This window comes from Anolis carolinensis, chromosome 1 (genome assembly GCF_035594765.1).
Source record: "Anolis carolinensis isolate JA03-04 chromosome 1, rAnoCar3.1.pri, whole genome shotgun sequence".
Classification (NCBI taxonomy): Eukaryota; Metazoa; Chordata; class Lepidosauria; order Squamata; family Dactyloidae; genus Anolis; species Anolis carolinensis.
In genome coordinates, this window is record NC_085841.1 from 333,045,450 (window position 1) to 333,061,367 (window position 15,918).

Sequence of the window (15,918 nt, forward strand, 5' to 3'; positions counted from 1 at the left end):
GAAATAAAGTAAAAAAAAAAATTAAAACTCCCACTGGGGCCACATAGCACTTGGAAACCTGGGCAGGAAAAGAGTGGAGTATACTGTTACACACACACACACACACACACACACACACACACGCACACTAATTCTCATCACAATAAGAAACTGCTTGATTTCTTTTTTATTATCTCCAAAGGAACACACCATATGCTGGGGAAAAAAAAGAGAGATGAACCTGCATTAACAATGAATACTGATTTTATACAACTACACCATGCACAACACACCGGATCATATTCAATATTATCAGCTAAGTGGAATCAGACTTAGTTATCACTTGGCTGGGCAGACCTGAGGGAATGCCAGGGATCTTGAAATAGACCTAAGGAAGTAGCCTGTCTGAAATTCAAAAGAGTTATTGACCTTCAATATTTCATTATCAGGCAAGATCAGAAGTGGGCAGCTGTGAAGAACTATAGAGGGCTACATTAGCCAAAAAGGCTTTCTTTAAGGCCCTTTGGGGAGATAGAGTGGTATATAAATAAGATTATTATTATTATTATTATTATTATTATTAATTATTATTATTATTATTATTTGATCTCCATTGACTCATGGTGGTCCCGAAATATGGTGGAAGTCCTCCACACCTCCTAGAAAGTATTTTGGGGTCCTGGGTGCCTCCAAATATGGTGGATATGTCTTCTGCATGCCCTAGCGGATTTTGGATGAATCTTGAAGCAACAAATGGACACCCTTGGGGTCCCTATAAGCTATATATGGCCTATGGGACCATATATACTACATGGACCATAGATATGACTCAGCATAAGGCAGATTCCTATGTTCCTATGTTTTTGGATCAAATCTGTATTTAGCATATTGCTTAACAACCAGACTATCATAGAATAATTAAATAGATCTCATATATTGTACAAAAATGCTCTCATGAATATATTTCATATATTCCAAAATTATATATGTCCAAGAAACAGCCAGAACTTACCATGGTTCTTTGATCACATTGCTTGGAGAAGAATGAATATGCTTCTGTTTTTTCACAGTTTAAATTGCATTCCAGGTAAGAATTACAAATCTTAACTCTTGTAGACTCCTGGACCTCCAAATTCTCACCAACATTAGAACCTTATAGTATCCACTATAGCCTCCTCTATAGGATATCAGAAACTCCAGGTGTCCATCTCTGAAGCCATTTTGGGGGCTGAAGGGCTGCATTTCAGCAAAAGTCACAAAGTAGCATATTATAGGGTAGTAAAGGGTATTTGAAAACAAAAAAAAGATAGAATATAAATATGATCTGGACAAATACTACCAATTACTCCAAGTGAAAAGCCAACAAAATTAAATGGCATTCAGGAGTTTCTAAGTCCTGAAAGATTAGGATCAAGACAGATGCTCAGGGGATCAAAGTTGGCAAAACAGATGGTTAAACAATAGCCATGACTATATTTCAGGTAGTGATAGTGTGTGAAGAAAGTTCACTTGAATACTAATTCATCAAATCGTAGGATCATGTATTCCAGACTCAGCCCATTTAGAATTTTAAAAATAAAAAACACCTTTGGATTGAATTTGGAAACCAATGAAGAACTAACACAAACCAGCAATTATAAAATTCCAGGACATGAATACCAATAGCAGTTCCTAACATCAGAAGACTTGCAGAAGCATTCTGGAAATGCTGCCCTTTTCAATGCATTTTGGAACATGATTAATAAAACGTGTTCAGTGATGGCCAGATCTACCAGAAACATGCCCAACTTAGATATGATATGAAGATGAACAAAGATGTTGTATGTTTTCCGGGCTGTATGGCCATGTTCCAGAAGTATTGTCTCCTGACGTTTTGCCCACATCTATGGCAACCTCTGAGGATGCCTGCCATAGATGTGGGTGAAACGTCAGGAGAGAATACTTTTGGAATATGGCCATACAACCCGGAAAACATATAACAACCCTGTGATCCCAGCAATGAAAGCCTTTGACAACACAATGAACAAAGTTGCTTCTAACCCAACCACTACCTGATCATACAGAAACAAAGATGACTTCAGAACATACAGAGATGGGTGCATTCAGGATTGTTGGCATCTGAATGGTCTTCAGATGGTTGCATTATTAGGAGTCCATACATGGAAATCATCTCCCCATTGCTGATTGTGCTGCTATTGTTGGAGAAAACATTTCACCCATGAAACCATTTTGTGTTTAAATCATCAAAATTTCAGGGACTTTTAAAAGCCAATCTAGGATCTCTACCTGTGTTTTTTTCAGAATGAATCTGTGTACCCAGACGAAATACATATGTCTCTGAACATTTTCTTTAGTGGTGTAAATGTTTTTGGTGTTAATAGAATTTAGGCTTTTTTTGGTGAATGCAAAATCTCCCCAGTAAGAAACAAAATGCCACTGTTTGCTGTTTATCCTATAAATCTTTGTGAATCATGTGCCATTAATATTTTTCCAGTATTACTCCATGTATAAGTGTACCTATCCTTCTCTCACCCTACCCAATAGTTGTGTTATGTTGCCTGTTGTGTAAGTTAGATATTGTGCAGGGAGTGGTGGACTGGAAGCCATCATGGCTACCTCACTCCTGCTGTGCCTATACGTTGTCTTTGACAGTGTCACCCTTTCCACATTTCTTAAGTGTGCATTAGGGCTGTGTTGGTTATACCAGTTGCTTTTTGTTTGTTTATTTTCAGTGATGTTGCCCTGTTTTTATCTGCCGTTTTACTAACCTATGGTTTATTGTTTTCGCTTTTTCCGTTCTTTTGCTAACAAAGTTGAGTTGACCAAAGCTGACCTGCAAGGTAGAGAAGGTTTTATTTCCATTGCCAGTTTGGACTGAAAGATGCCTTTTGATGTAACCTTTGGTGCCTTTATATTTATTTATTTATATATTTTCTTTTTTGATGCAGTCACATCTCTAAACCAAATGGATATGACTTTGGGCTTTCCATAACTCACTAGGTTGAAGAGTGGGATGGTTAGAAGTTTGGGGAGAAATAGATGGGTGTGGTCTGGGAATAAATTAAAGAGGTTTGACTGTATCTCATCCTAAGAATATCTATAATTGCATGGCTTGATTTCCTGAAAAAAAGGATTCACATCCTAAAGATGGCACTGAGTATCTGAATGCTAAAATGAAGGTGGGATCAATCCTTCAGAGGTCTGAAAGGTTTGCAATCCAACCCCATACATTCTTACTTGGATTAATGTCCCATCAACACCTCTGGGATCAACTTCCAAGTAAGTATGCATATAGTTACAGTTTTACTATGAATATGAAGTAGTCAAGGCATAGAAAATAAATATTCTTTCAGAGGTTGCATATGCTTTGGAAAAACAAAAGGAAGGAAGAAAAGGACTTCTTCTGAATGCCACTGGATTTGATTTTTGATCCAGTAACAGAAGAGGCAATGAAAAAATGTTATGTTAGTTATGGATAAGAGCCACTGATTTCAATGTTCTTAAGCATCATTAAATATAAATCCAAGCTATAATTCTTTTCTTCGCTTCCCAAATCATAGATCATTTATTTTGCTCTCATAATTTAGTATATCTGGTCTTCTTTGTACATAATGAGCTTCAAGCATGAACTGATTACAATATTGGGAAGTTGATGAAAATTTCACTCTTTTTACTATTAAATGAAAGTTATTGGCAGACACTGTTGAAGCTTTATACTCATTCAAGAGGTATCTAGTAATGTCACAAATACCCATTATTGGTTTGCATTGGCAAAGAAATGTCAGCCATACTGGCTATTTGACATTGCAAATAATTTAAAGGAGAGAAAAATGGACCACAGGAAACAAATATTGGGCAATATAAATGTCAATAGATACTAGAAGAAAAGGAAACATGAAACAGTTCTTTAATACTGAAAGTTTATATATTAAGACGAAGGTAGCTAAAAGTTTGAACACTAACAGGAGGAATGTTCTTTAGTTCCTGTAAGTGGGAAAGTAACCACAATTAAAAACTGAATTACTTTTATTGGAGTAAATTTCAAGGTAGAAATTAGAAATGGCAATCTTCTTGAGATCACCTGAGAATTTTGTTACAATTTTCATAGTAGCCAGGAGTATTTCCAACATTGCAGATTTGAATACCAATTTCCCTTTTGGGAAATTTGAAACCAAACCATGAAAGTTGCATGAACACTGGAATGTATGAAAATCCTTGTGTATTTCATTGCATGTAATAAAACTAGGAATCTGATTCTTTGCTTATTTCATTCTCAAAGAAAGCAATTCATAATTTTACTTATTTTCCTACTACTTTAAGAAGGTTTTTTTAAAAAACAAACAAACAAACAAGTTTTTGCAGACAATTTTCAATTCAGGACTTATTCTGTACAACATTCATGCATAGGTTTTTGTTGCATACAAAACAGATTACCCCTCCCACCAGGAAACAGTATTTTCTGAACAGAAACTAATTTGTCTGAAGATAATTGTTTGTTTGCTGTTTCCTATGCAGAAATATGTTGTAGTTGGGGATTTTCTCTTTGCCATGTTTATCTGTGCTGTGCAATGAAAATAAGAAAGACTATTTCCTGGTCAAAAAAAACCCTACATATGGATTTTGTGCAGAATAAGTTTCAAACTGTGAAGAATTCTCTTTTTCAGTTTTTTTATACCCAAGAAAAATATTTTGATCGTTACCCAAAAGTTCTTTCCATTACTAACTGAATCCTATGAACATAATTCAGATTTTATTTTTATATTATGATGGAATATGTTCCAATCCGTTTAATTCACTTTTAACATTATTATGCACATATTTTGATTAAGATGAATCCATGCAAATATACTCAATTTTGTTTTCAAGAAGACCTGTTTAAGGAAAGAAATCAATAAGAAAATGAATAATGTGCAGACAATCCATATCATTCGAAGGGATTTAGTTTATATAATAAAATAATAATACTTAAGCTAGGCATGAAACAGTATAATCTTATATTTTAAACCATGTACAATAATATTGGAGATACCTGCTGATCAGAAAAGATGGAAAGGGGGAAATTCTCTTATCTACCAGCTGTACTTGTATATCTGATTGAGTTCAAAGCATCAAGGAGATACAATTTTGGGATTATAACTCTCAGAATCTCCTAGGCAGCTTGGCCATTGGTGATTCTGAAAACTGAACTCAGACAAGTGATGTTTCTAAGATCCAACTTGGAGGGAAAGAAAATTCATACCAGAAGTATCAGATGTAGCACTTGAGTAGCTGTTGCAGGGAAACACATAGGCATTTGCTTGGCCACTATGAAACCCAAATTACTGGAGCACATAAACTCAGCCTGGATTTTTTAAAAGCATGTTAGAGCATACAATCTCTTTCGTTTCCCTGATTTACAAATGCTGACTAGCATATGAAACTTACAGATAGCCATAGAGCTTTAGCTTTAGGACATGTGCCAATATGTTGCAGTTGGCCATAGATTCCCATCTTATCCACATGCAGTGAAATACATATGTGTGATGGCCATACATGCTGATCATTATGCTGGCTCTATTCTAATTTTATGTGGGTTATTATTCTGTGTATGCAGTTGACAATTTATGCAGTGGCTCTCTAACATCCTTCAAAAGACCTCATGGTCTGGTAATGCCCAAGCTCTCCTAGGCTTTGCCATTATAAATCCTATGAAATATTTTGTTGTTCAAGATCACTGCTACTCTGAGGGTTGACCATTTTTGTTAATGCTTAACTGGATATGTTTGTAAATCTTCTTTTAAAATCCCCACCTCTTTCCTATGGAACAGGGGGAAATATAAGTGCCAAAGAGAGTCATGTGGAAGTACCTTAATTTCAGGAAACCAATCTTTGCTGTATAGGTTTGAGTCCACACAGAAACTTCAAAATCTCTCAAAATCTGAGGGGCTTTTTTCTGTGCTTCTATGAACTGGATAGTGGGGAGGTCTGGTGGAGAAGAAGCTGCCACTATACCTTTCTAACACTCCACACTTTTACTTGCTTTCTTTCCTTCGTTTCCTACTACTTCTTTCCACTGCTGATGAATGTTGTACCTGTTTCCTTTCCTCACACACTTAACTTCCCCTACCCCTTTGCTTTCCCTGCAATCAATTTCAGACATATTCCCTTTTATGCAGTTCTCTTTCTTTTGGTTAGACATTTCATCTTACTTATCCTGTTGCGGGCCTGCCCCCTGGGAAAACATTAGAGAGGAAAGGGAGGTGAGAAGGGAAGGTATGTATCTTTTTGTTCAATCCTAGAAACCCAACTAGGACTTATAACTCCACACTACACATTTAAAAGTAGTAGTAGCAGCAACATATTTGTCAATAGTTATCTGATCAACACAAGACCATCTGATTTACAGCCTGGAAGCATTATTTATTTGGACTACAATTTTCAGAACCTCTCAGTTACTCAGTTCCTGAATAAATGTGCATAGAATTGCATTTCCTCTTGTTCAGGATTCCCATCAGCTTTCCATTTCTTTTCTCACAGCCAATGTGGGCCAAGATTCTGCAATGAGGAGATGTATACATTTATGCTTATGAAGTCAATCCAGCAATTGCATAATGCAGCTTCATTAGTAGATAGATTAATGATATTGTACAGCCAAATTCCTGACCTCTCTGCAATAACATAACTGCACGATGCATATGCAGATCAATGTGTCGTCATATGTGATTTTTTCATGCACTAATGTACAACCATGTGCAATGGCTTCATGTGATTAATGGGACTTCTGCGTCCTTACAATGAATACAAGAGTTATGCATAGGACAAAATGCCCAACCATATCTCTGGTACATATACATAAAACATCAACCACATTCCAGCTAGTGTTTGGCTACAGAGCATGTTTTGTCATGTTTGTGGGTTGAAAACATTTTTTAAAAATAGATTTGTACCTTTTGTGCATCCCTTGTGCTACCTCAAGCATCCTGGTTTTCAATGCTCCGGTTTTAACTCTAATCCTTCAAGCAATACCCACTGAATATTTTTTTTATTTCCCCAAGCGAATTAGTGCCCTCAAATTTATATAAACATTTTATAGAACCTAAAATACTGGGTAGGTTTTTTTGAGCAAAAGTGCCACCCCTAGGGGGAAACCTAAACATAGAACCAGGGTACTCCAAATGGATGGTTTGGGACTTGAGTTTGAGTCACTGAAATCAAGCAGTGTTGATTTTATTTATATATTTCTTATTCTTTATTCATTTATTTGATTTCTATCCTAAATTTCTCCAAGTGGGATTCAAAGTGGCTCGTGATATAAAATGAAATGGAACTGCTAAAAAACAATATGGAGTACAAAAGCTTTTTGAAAAACAAAACAAAAACAAATATTAAGCCATACATCCAGTTAAAATTATTTTAGAGTCATTAACTTTAAAACAAGTTAAAACACTTGAAATACATATTGTACACAGCACACCTAATTAATCTACCCTGATCATATAAAGTTAAAAGCTTGCTTAATCAAAAATATATTTTCATGCCAGTGAAAAGATTGCAGAGAGTGGGTGAATTGGACCTTGCTTGGGAAAGACTCCCAAAGCCATGGGAGCCTCCATTAAGAATGTTCTCTCCCATGCACCCATATGAAATATGCACTCACCCATGAGTCAGGTAGGATGGGATGGAGAGCAATGCCTCCACCTCCCCTAAAAGTGTAAGACTTAAGCAAGCCCATAGAGGGAAATTGGGCAGGCTCATATGTGAAGGGTATGCTCTCTGGACCACTCATGTTTGTGATTCTAGTCCAATAAGGACAGGTAATCAGTGTGGAAACATTCTGGCATTATAGCATCAATCAGTTTTGGTTCAGTTATTTTTTTTAAAAAAGCCAATTAAGGGCTTTGATGGGGGTACTTGAATATGTGTTTTCATCCTGTTTCATAGATGTCTTTTCTAAAACTATCAAGGATGAAATAAGGTTTTCAGGGATGCTTAAAATGTTCATGAACAACCCAACAGTTGCTCTTCCTCAGTTCTGTTTTTCTTTCAGTGATCAGGTGGATACCTCTGGGAAGTTCACAATCAGAGTATGCATTTACTAGTCCTCAGATATTAGGAGACACATTATCTGCCTCCCTTTACACTCTTACTACATATGACACAAAACAAATGACTAATACTAGCCTATGTCCTAATTATGTGACCTGCATATAGGAACAGATGATGTCTTCCTTGCCAGGGAATCCACTCCAGGATTCAGAGATGTTTTCCATGATGCCTCAAAATAATTTCAGCACCTTGGATATTTCTTTGAAATGTCATACAAAACATGAAACAGATTTGCTGCCCCACTGACATGAAAGATATCATTTGGCTCTTCTTTCAAATGTGTCAGGTTGCATCCTCTGGTCATTGTTCACCTGTAGTCCAACATCTCTGAAGGGCATACAACTGAGGAAGTCTCATTCAGTTTTCAGTCCAGTCTCTGAGGAAGTACTAAAAAGATATGCCATATTTTTATAGTGTGGGCTTTTAACAGCTGCATACAGTGGCAATTAACACAGAGAGCATCTGTCTGTGGCATATGCTTTTGCAGGGACAATATCTTAGATTGCACAGTTTCATTCTAGTCTGACAGCATTTGAGTCTTCTATTCCCCCTCTTATCTTTTGTGAGCTGAAAAATGCTTCCTAAATGCAAAAGAAATGTCCTTTAAACAGATGCACTGTGTGAGAAATTTCGTGAATGTGTCCAAGAGAGGGAAAAAGATAATAACTGAGAAATCTCTTCACAAATTAAGATGTATAAACAGACTGTTCTTACATTTCAATCAGGGGATACAATTCTTTCCACAATGATGCATTGAGATTTTAAAACTATACGAAATGGACAGGGTTTTGCTAAATGCATTAGAGAAAGCATGAATGAAAACAGAGCTTCTGACACCTTGTGGAGGGACCAGAGAAAGATGTTATTTAAAGTCATTTCTCAATCCCAGTGTGCATAAATTATGTATCTATCTTGCTTGCTCCTGTCCTTGACCGTTATCACTTAATGTGTATGAAAACAGCCTTGCTTGGCATCAAAGCCGTTAGTGAATATCTCATGCTTTCTTGTCTATAATCCTAATTCCTTGTGACATCTCTCTTGCTCTGGCCAAGATTGCAGCATTTCAAACAGGGGCACTTGTGACACCTGTGAGCAACAAAAGCCTCAGCAGCAGATGAACTCTCAGCCAAAAGAATGTGCAGTATCATGTAAACTATGATTACTGGAGCAGTGAAGCAAGTATAAGATTCACAAACCCAAGCATTGTCTTTTTATCAAACAGCTACACCTACACTAAACTCCAGGGCCAGTCCAGAGCAGAAAGGTCTGGAGTAGAATTGCTGCATCCAAACCCAGAGCAGTAGCAGGGGTTTGACTCTGCTTGGCTATCATCCTTACTTGTCCTGTAGTTTCTGGTTTCTGTCAAAGCTGCAGCCAGCTGGGAAGCTCCTGGCCATCACTGAGTATCTTTATCAGTAAATATCAGGAAATGCTACACAGAGACAGATCTTCACTCTACACTGTAGGATTAATGCAATGTGATACAACTTTAATTGCCATGGCTCAATGCTATGGAGACCTGGGATTTGTAGTTTGGTGAGGTGTCAGCACTCTTTTGCAGAAAAAGACCTTGTAAAACTATAACTCCCATAAGACCATAAAAGATGCAATAGCTGCAACAATAAAAAGGAGCACCAGAGCATGATTTGGTAAAACCAGGCACTTTTTGTTTTTGCGTGGCCCATGAAATCTTAAGAGTATATTTGGTTCAGGGCTGTGCAAATTGTGATTACAAAGTTGTAAAACACAACAGAATTAGTTTTAAAAATGCTTTCTCTGTAGGACAAAAAGTAAAGCTAGAGAACATTAAGATACACAAAAAGTCCAATACTGTGAGATTTTCTTGATATTTATGTATTTTGTAAACAATTTTTTGACAATTTTTCAAGCTTGCCCCCCCCCCCCATCCCTAAGATTTGTGGGAAGGGAGTACAAAGATCAGCAGGGGGGAAACTTTTGAAATTGTTCATCCTTGCATGTAATTTTACATCCTTAAGAACAAGCACAAACCACTGGGAATAAGTCAAATAAACTCATTTGATTAGACAGTGCCTGAGTCTCTCAGCAACTTGCTCTGCTTCTGAAATAATAATAGTTATTATTTCATTAAACTATGCATTTGCTTCTTCAAATAAAATAGTACCATGTAAATGTGCTATAGTACACCCACATGTCCTGTAATCTGATTGCTAATTCTTTTGGAATTGTGTTGTTTTGCTGTTTTGTGCATGCTAACATCTTCTACAATTTGCATGCATTTTTGAAATATTTGGAAATATACAGAAACGGCTGGTGGCTCTGATGTCAGTAGAGTGATGAATCCATTCTTGATTTTAGTCTGAACTTTAAGGGGACCATCCAAGGTATTGAATCCTACCTTCAGAATAGATTTCATGCTTTAGAGAAACCTGACTACAACCCAGGCTAGATTTATCGCTCTAGAGCAGGGGTCCCCAAACTAAGGCCCGGGGGCCGGATGCGGCCCTCCGAGGTCATTTACCTGGCCCCCGCCCTTAGTTTTATAATATAATATATTGTATATACATATAATATTGATAATAATATTATAATGTAATACAATATAACACTAATAATAATACCATATAATAATTTTAATTATATGTTCTATATTACATATAATATTACTAATAATATTACAGTATAGTGGTATAGTTCAATATAGTAATATATAATGCTAATATTGTGCTATACTAATAATATAATATATTATATGCACATATAATTTGTAAGCCACTCTGAGTCCCCTTTGGGGTCAGAAGGGTGTGATACAAATATAGTAAATAAATGCAGTAAATAAATAAATAATAAATAAATAAATTTTAGACTTAGGCTCGCCCAAAGTCTGAAATGACTTGAAGGCACACAACAACAACAACAATCCTAATTAACTTGACTATCTCATTGGCCAGAAGCAGGACCACACTTCCCATTGAAATCCTGATCAATGTATGTTGGTTAAAATTGTTTTTATTTTTAAATATTGTATTGTTCTTTCATTGTTCTTGTTGTTTTTGCACTACAAATAAGACATGTGCAGTGTGCATCGGAGTTTGTTTGTTTGTTTGTTTTTTTTCCAAATGATAATCTGGCCCCTCAACAGTCTGAAGGATTGTGGACCGGCCCTCGGCCTAAAAAGTTTGAGGACCCCTGCTCTAGAGACATGTGAATTACCAATTGGGGGAAAAATACAAGTAATGCAACTAAGGAATCATAGTGTTGGAAGGATCTACATTGGCCATCTAGTTCAACCTCTTGCCATGCATTAATATACTACTGAATCTTTCCTAAGAGATGGCCATCTACACATTCTTTAAGTAGCTTCAAAGAAGGGAATCCACCACATTGCTTGAGGAAAGATGTTCTAGGGAGCAACCCAGATGTTATAGTAAATTAGCTCCAGGCAGAGTTAAGAGGGCATACATTGAGAGTGTTTTTGTAGCCCACAGCTCCTCCAGAATCTCCCTTTTTTTCCTTCCAAAAAGATTGGGGGAATGTTTCTGGAAGCCTCTTCGTGTAACAACTTGCTTTTTAAATAGGCTGAAAAGCATTCTTGTAGTCAACACAACAATACCCAGAATCAATACCCAAAACAGCTTCTGAAAACCAGAAGTGGACTTCTGATCATGACAGATTTTTGTCTTATTTTTCTATAGATTATGTGAACCTCAGAGGGTTTCATGACATAAAGCTGTCCCATGGATCTAGGATAGTTGCCCTACTCTGTTTTTGGAAGATATATGTATGGATACCCAGGTGTGAATGTAGTAGTTAACTCTCTGGTAGAGGAGGTCAATGTAGAGTGTGTCTGGTTTGAGCCCAATCTAATGGAATGTATGCCACCATTAGAGAGAGAAAAGCTTTGTTTTGTTTTTTGAAAATGAGCAAGAAGGAAAAAGCCAAAAACGGGTTCTTCAGTAAGCCTAGAGCACCCAATTTTGTAGCTATAATATCTTGTTCTTTAGAGAGATTTACTCTGAAGCAATTTATATGTTATCTGGGCAGATGGTAGCATTGCTCTTACCTGCAGTCTTTTCCTGAGGCTTTTTACATAGGAACTGACAGAAGATCTGTTTCCCCTACCCCATGGTGCGTTAATATCCTGTAATAAGGCAACCCTGCAGATGCCACTCACATTGGCCTGTTAGAACTGCAGGCTGCTACTGTTAACTGTTTGTGTAAATGAAACCATCTTTAGACACACACACATACCAGAGAACCATTACAGGTATGTCCTGAAGCTTTTGTGTTCAAAAAGCTCCCAAATAACTCTAGAACTTGACTTATGTTTCTGGAGTGGGGTGTACATTTGTGATTTGGTAGCTTTGAGAAAACCCCATAAGAACACACTCAGTTGTGGACCTTTGAGAAGGAATTTTCCCTTCCACCCTAATTTTCCTGATAATAGATGTTAAAAGGCAAGACAAATTAGGATATCTTTTCCAACTCCGACAAGCCGAAATTCAGCAAATGAAAGCTAGCTATGAGAAAATCTACAAATCATATTATGCCACAGTATTTAACCATAACAGCTAATGTGATCTCAAACTGTTATAGTCCATATATACTGGGAAGTATGGCTGGCCCTATAATTTAGTAAAAGAATGGTACTACAGAAGACAGGCCTAGGAGATATTAATGATTTTAAATGCATCTCCTGAAAGTCACCAGATTTATCATACCAATGATGACCTTGAGAGAATTCCCCAATCTCTTTGTTTTCAGCATTTTTCAGCATTCTGTTAGATTTCTATGTTTACTGATCCAGATTTGCCCATCCATTTACAGAAGGAACTAAAACCTCCTTCACAGCCACCTAAGCTCCATCCTGACAGAAAGCTAAGATATAAATATAATACAATACAGTATAGTATAGTACAATGCAATGCAATACATGGCCAAGATTAAATTAAGGAGCAGAGGGACCTGGAACATTTCCTTTGTGTTCAAATGTGAGCTATTCTAGGAGTGGTGGTCCAGATAAATAATAAATAAAATGTAGAACACAATAGTTAGTGGCACAAAAATCTTCATGTATGAACCTATTTTCAGCCCAGCAAATTCCCTGGGAATAATAGCTGGATGTCACTCTTTTACTGAATTACTCATGTAACATATACAACATTGATGCTAAACACAAGCAATGTGAAATTCAATGAGAGACTGGGGAAGGAGAGAAAGCAAGCTATGGGATTTTCTTTCAGCACTGGGCCTGTTATTCAGTGAGGTGCTGGGAACACTTAGTTGATCCATTAATAATTTGGCCGTACCCTTTTTCCTCCCCACAAAAGTGCATGTGTATGTGAATTGCCTCACCTGGAAACTTCTAGGAGTAGCAATTTATTTTCTAACTAACTTGGAGAAATTGCTCACTGTTTCATATTGTGGGGGAAGTATTCCCCCACTGCTAAACCAGAAATTGACTTTCAATAACTTACATGTTTTTCTGTGACATTTTTGGCAGTCGACACAGCCATTGGAGTGTCCCAGGGCAGATAATTGGGTCATAGATCCATAATAGTTGCCCACCTATACACTAGTGCAAAAAAGTGGGGGGAAAGCCAATTCCTTTTTTTACCGTGCAGCCCATGCTACCTCCCATACTGTTCTGATGGTTACCTAAACCCTCTAGAACACTCTTTGGGAGATATATTTGCCAGTATAGATAAAAACAACCTCCCTTTTCCTGAAGAAGAAATATCATTTGTCAAGATCCACTAAAGAGATCTCTGAATCTAAGGCACTAGGTCTCCCCTCCCTCTTTTTGTTTGATTATTTTCTCAATGGCACAAAAGATGAATTTATCTATTGTTTGTTTGATGGGTATGGGGAAATTGCTGAGGAGACAGATTTCTGTATTTCCGAAACTTTTCCATCATTAGTTCTCACAACATCCAACCCTCTCTTTATTGATGGAGAGGTGAAGATCATTTCTCCATTCTTTCAAATCTGCTGAGTTTCATACAGCTGTGAAATAAACTATATTTAACTTAATGCTCCACAATAGTGTAAGAGGGAGCAAAAAATATCTGATTGATTAAGCACAAAGCATACTACTCATACATTATATCCAGATGTTACAGAGCCATAGATTAGGTGGGGAAATGTGTCTTGCTTTTCTTGGTATCTCCACTACTTGCAATTCTGTCTTCAAAGATGCAGGGCTACATCAGAGAAACAAATATTAATGGAAAATAAAGCATTATATGCTTTATTACATCTGCACACAAAATTGTAAGTTAGAAGTGAATCCTAAAAATATGACTGGATTCATGGGTTCATGGATACCAGCATGGCTTTTGGAATCCTCAAATCTGCAGCGATGATTATAGAAACCAACTACCAATGTAGATCTTAGGTTCTTATCATTTTGGTGGAGAAAATGCTTACAGGGTTGTAATGAGGAGTGAGGGATAGAGGAAGAGGCAGATGAAGATACAGAAAAAAGATCCAACCCACCATTATTCTTACAAAAACCATTTCAGCAGACTTTGACTGAAATGGGCTTTTACTGCACAAATGGGCTATCAGTCCCTCTCTCATCTTCCAAATCTCCTTGAAGAAATGTTTGGATGATTCAAAGAACTTAATGTCCCATTCTAACCTTGATGAAAAAAAAAACAATGTTAAGGAGGCAAATAGGAGAGAGAGAACCTGGAGGATCAGGCTGTGATATGCCTTGATACTTTGGAGAGCAAACTTGAGATGTTATGAACATTTCTTCTGAACCTGCCTAGGAGGGAATATGCGACCTTTCACACCTTCTTTCTCCTGTGTGCCACAGCTCTCTCTTTGTTGCTGAGTGTGCAATTCTCTGTGTCTTCTATGTGTCCTGATTTTTTGTTGCATGTCCTTGAAATGGAAAAGTGATTTGGTTTCCTTTCCTTCCTTGGTGCATGATGATAAGTCACGGTCTGTTTTTATGACTCCTTTCCAATTGCTGCTTTTTGTTTCTTAATTTCCTGACCACTCCATCTCAGGACCAAGCACCACCTGCCAAGAAGATTCCTGTGCCAATCAGGGCATCTGCATCCAGCAGTGGGAAGGCTTCACTTGTGACTGTTCCATGACATCATACTCTGGGAACCAGTGCAATGACCGTGAGTCCTAACTTTTTCTAAATTGAATTTTATGCAAAGCCCTGGAAGTCCTTGGTGTATTCTTTGGTGTATAGCTTGGAAGCTTAACTCTGGACATGTATTACAATCTCAGAGATGGCTCATCAGCTTCCCAGGAAACTAGTTTTAAAAGTTAGATTATTTGAAGAAAGGGGAGCATAATTATTCTTCCTTTGATCTGATATGAAAGTGCTTGAGTGCATTCTGTTTTCATATTTAAAGACAAATGAAAAGGGGGTTATTGATGTTCTTTTTATAGCAACCAGATGGAACTGTATGTGCTAGACAATAATCAGAGCTTTGGTAAATGAAGTACATCCACTTCTTACAGTTTTTCAGCCACAGCATCCAGTTCTTAGTCTATTGTAAGTGCATGCAAAAGCTGAAAAGTTATTAAATAGAACTCCTGAAGTCTTTTGCTTCTATAATTTTTTTAAACAATTTTCTGTTTGTGGTACACTTTTGCACCAAGTAATCTGGGCTAGTTTTCATATTAGCTTCTACACATGGAGAAACAGCCAACCTATTTCCCTATATCATCACTATAATATAGAGAAATGTATACAACGTACATCATAAGGTATATGACATATATCAAAAGATTGTATAGTGAGGGCTACAAACATGCCTATTTTCTAGTGAAACTGCTGAAAAACTTAAAGAGGGTCACATAAAAACTCAGGAAATAATTTGTATTGGCCCTTCTGATATAATGAAG

General features: G+C 37.0%; 2 protein-coding genes across 36 annotated transcripts in view; both read left to right on the top strand.

Moving 5' to 3' along the window:
- Nucleotides 1–15,918, top strand: part of nrxn3 (neurexin 3) — a 1,581,531-nt gene that overhangs the window by 644,762 nt on the left and 920,851 nt on the right. For 18 of the 35 annotated variants that reach the window (XR_010002008.1, XR_010002009.1, XM_062967917.1 and 15 more), the window contains 2 exons: nt 2,793–2,819; nt 15,063–15,182. Coding sequence is in view for 33 of the 35 variants with exons in the window: in XM_062967917.1 (XP_062823987.1) it covers nt 2,793–2,819; nt 15,063–15,182 (147 nt within the window). In the remaining 2 variants the exon portion in view is untranslated. The remainder of the gene's footprint in view (nt 1–2,792; nt 2,820–15,062; nt 15,183–15,918) is intronic. The other 17 variants (XM_062967959.1, XM_062967978.1, XM_062967952.1 and 14 more) reach the window with 1 other exon arrangement.
- Nucleotides 1–15,918, top strand: part of LOC134295458 (uncharacterized) — a 411,762-nt gene that overhangs the window by 41,153 nt on the left and 354,691 nt on the right. The window lies entirely within an intron of this gene.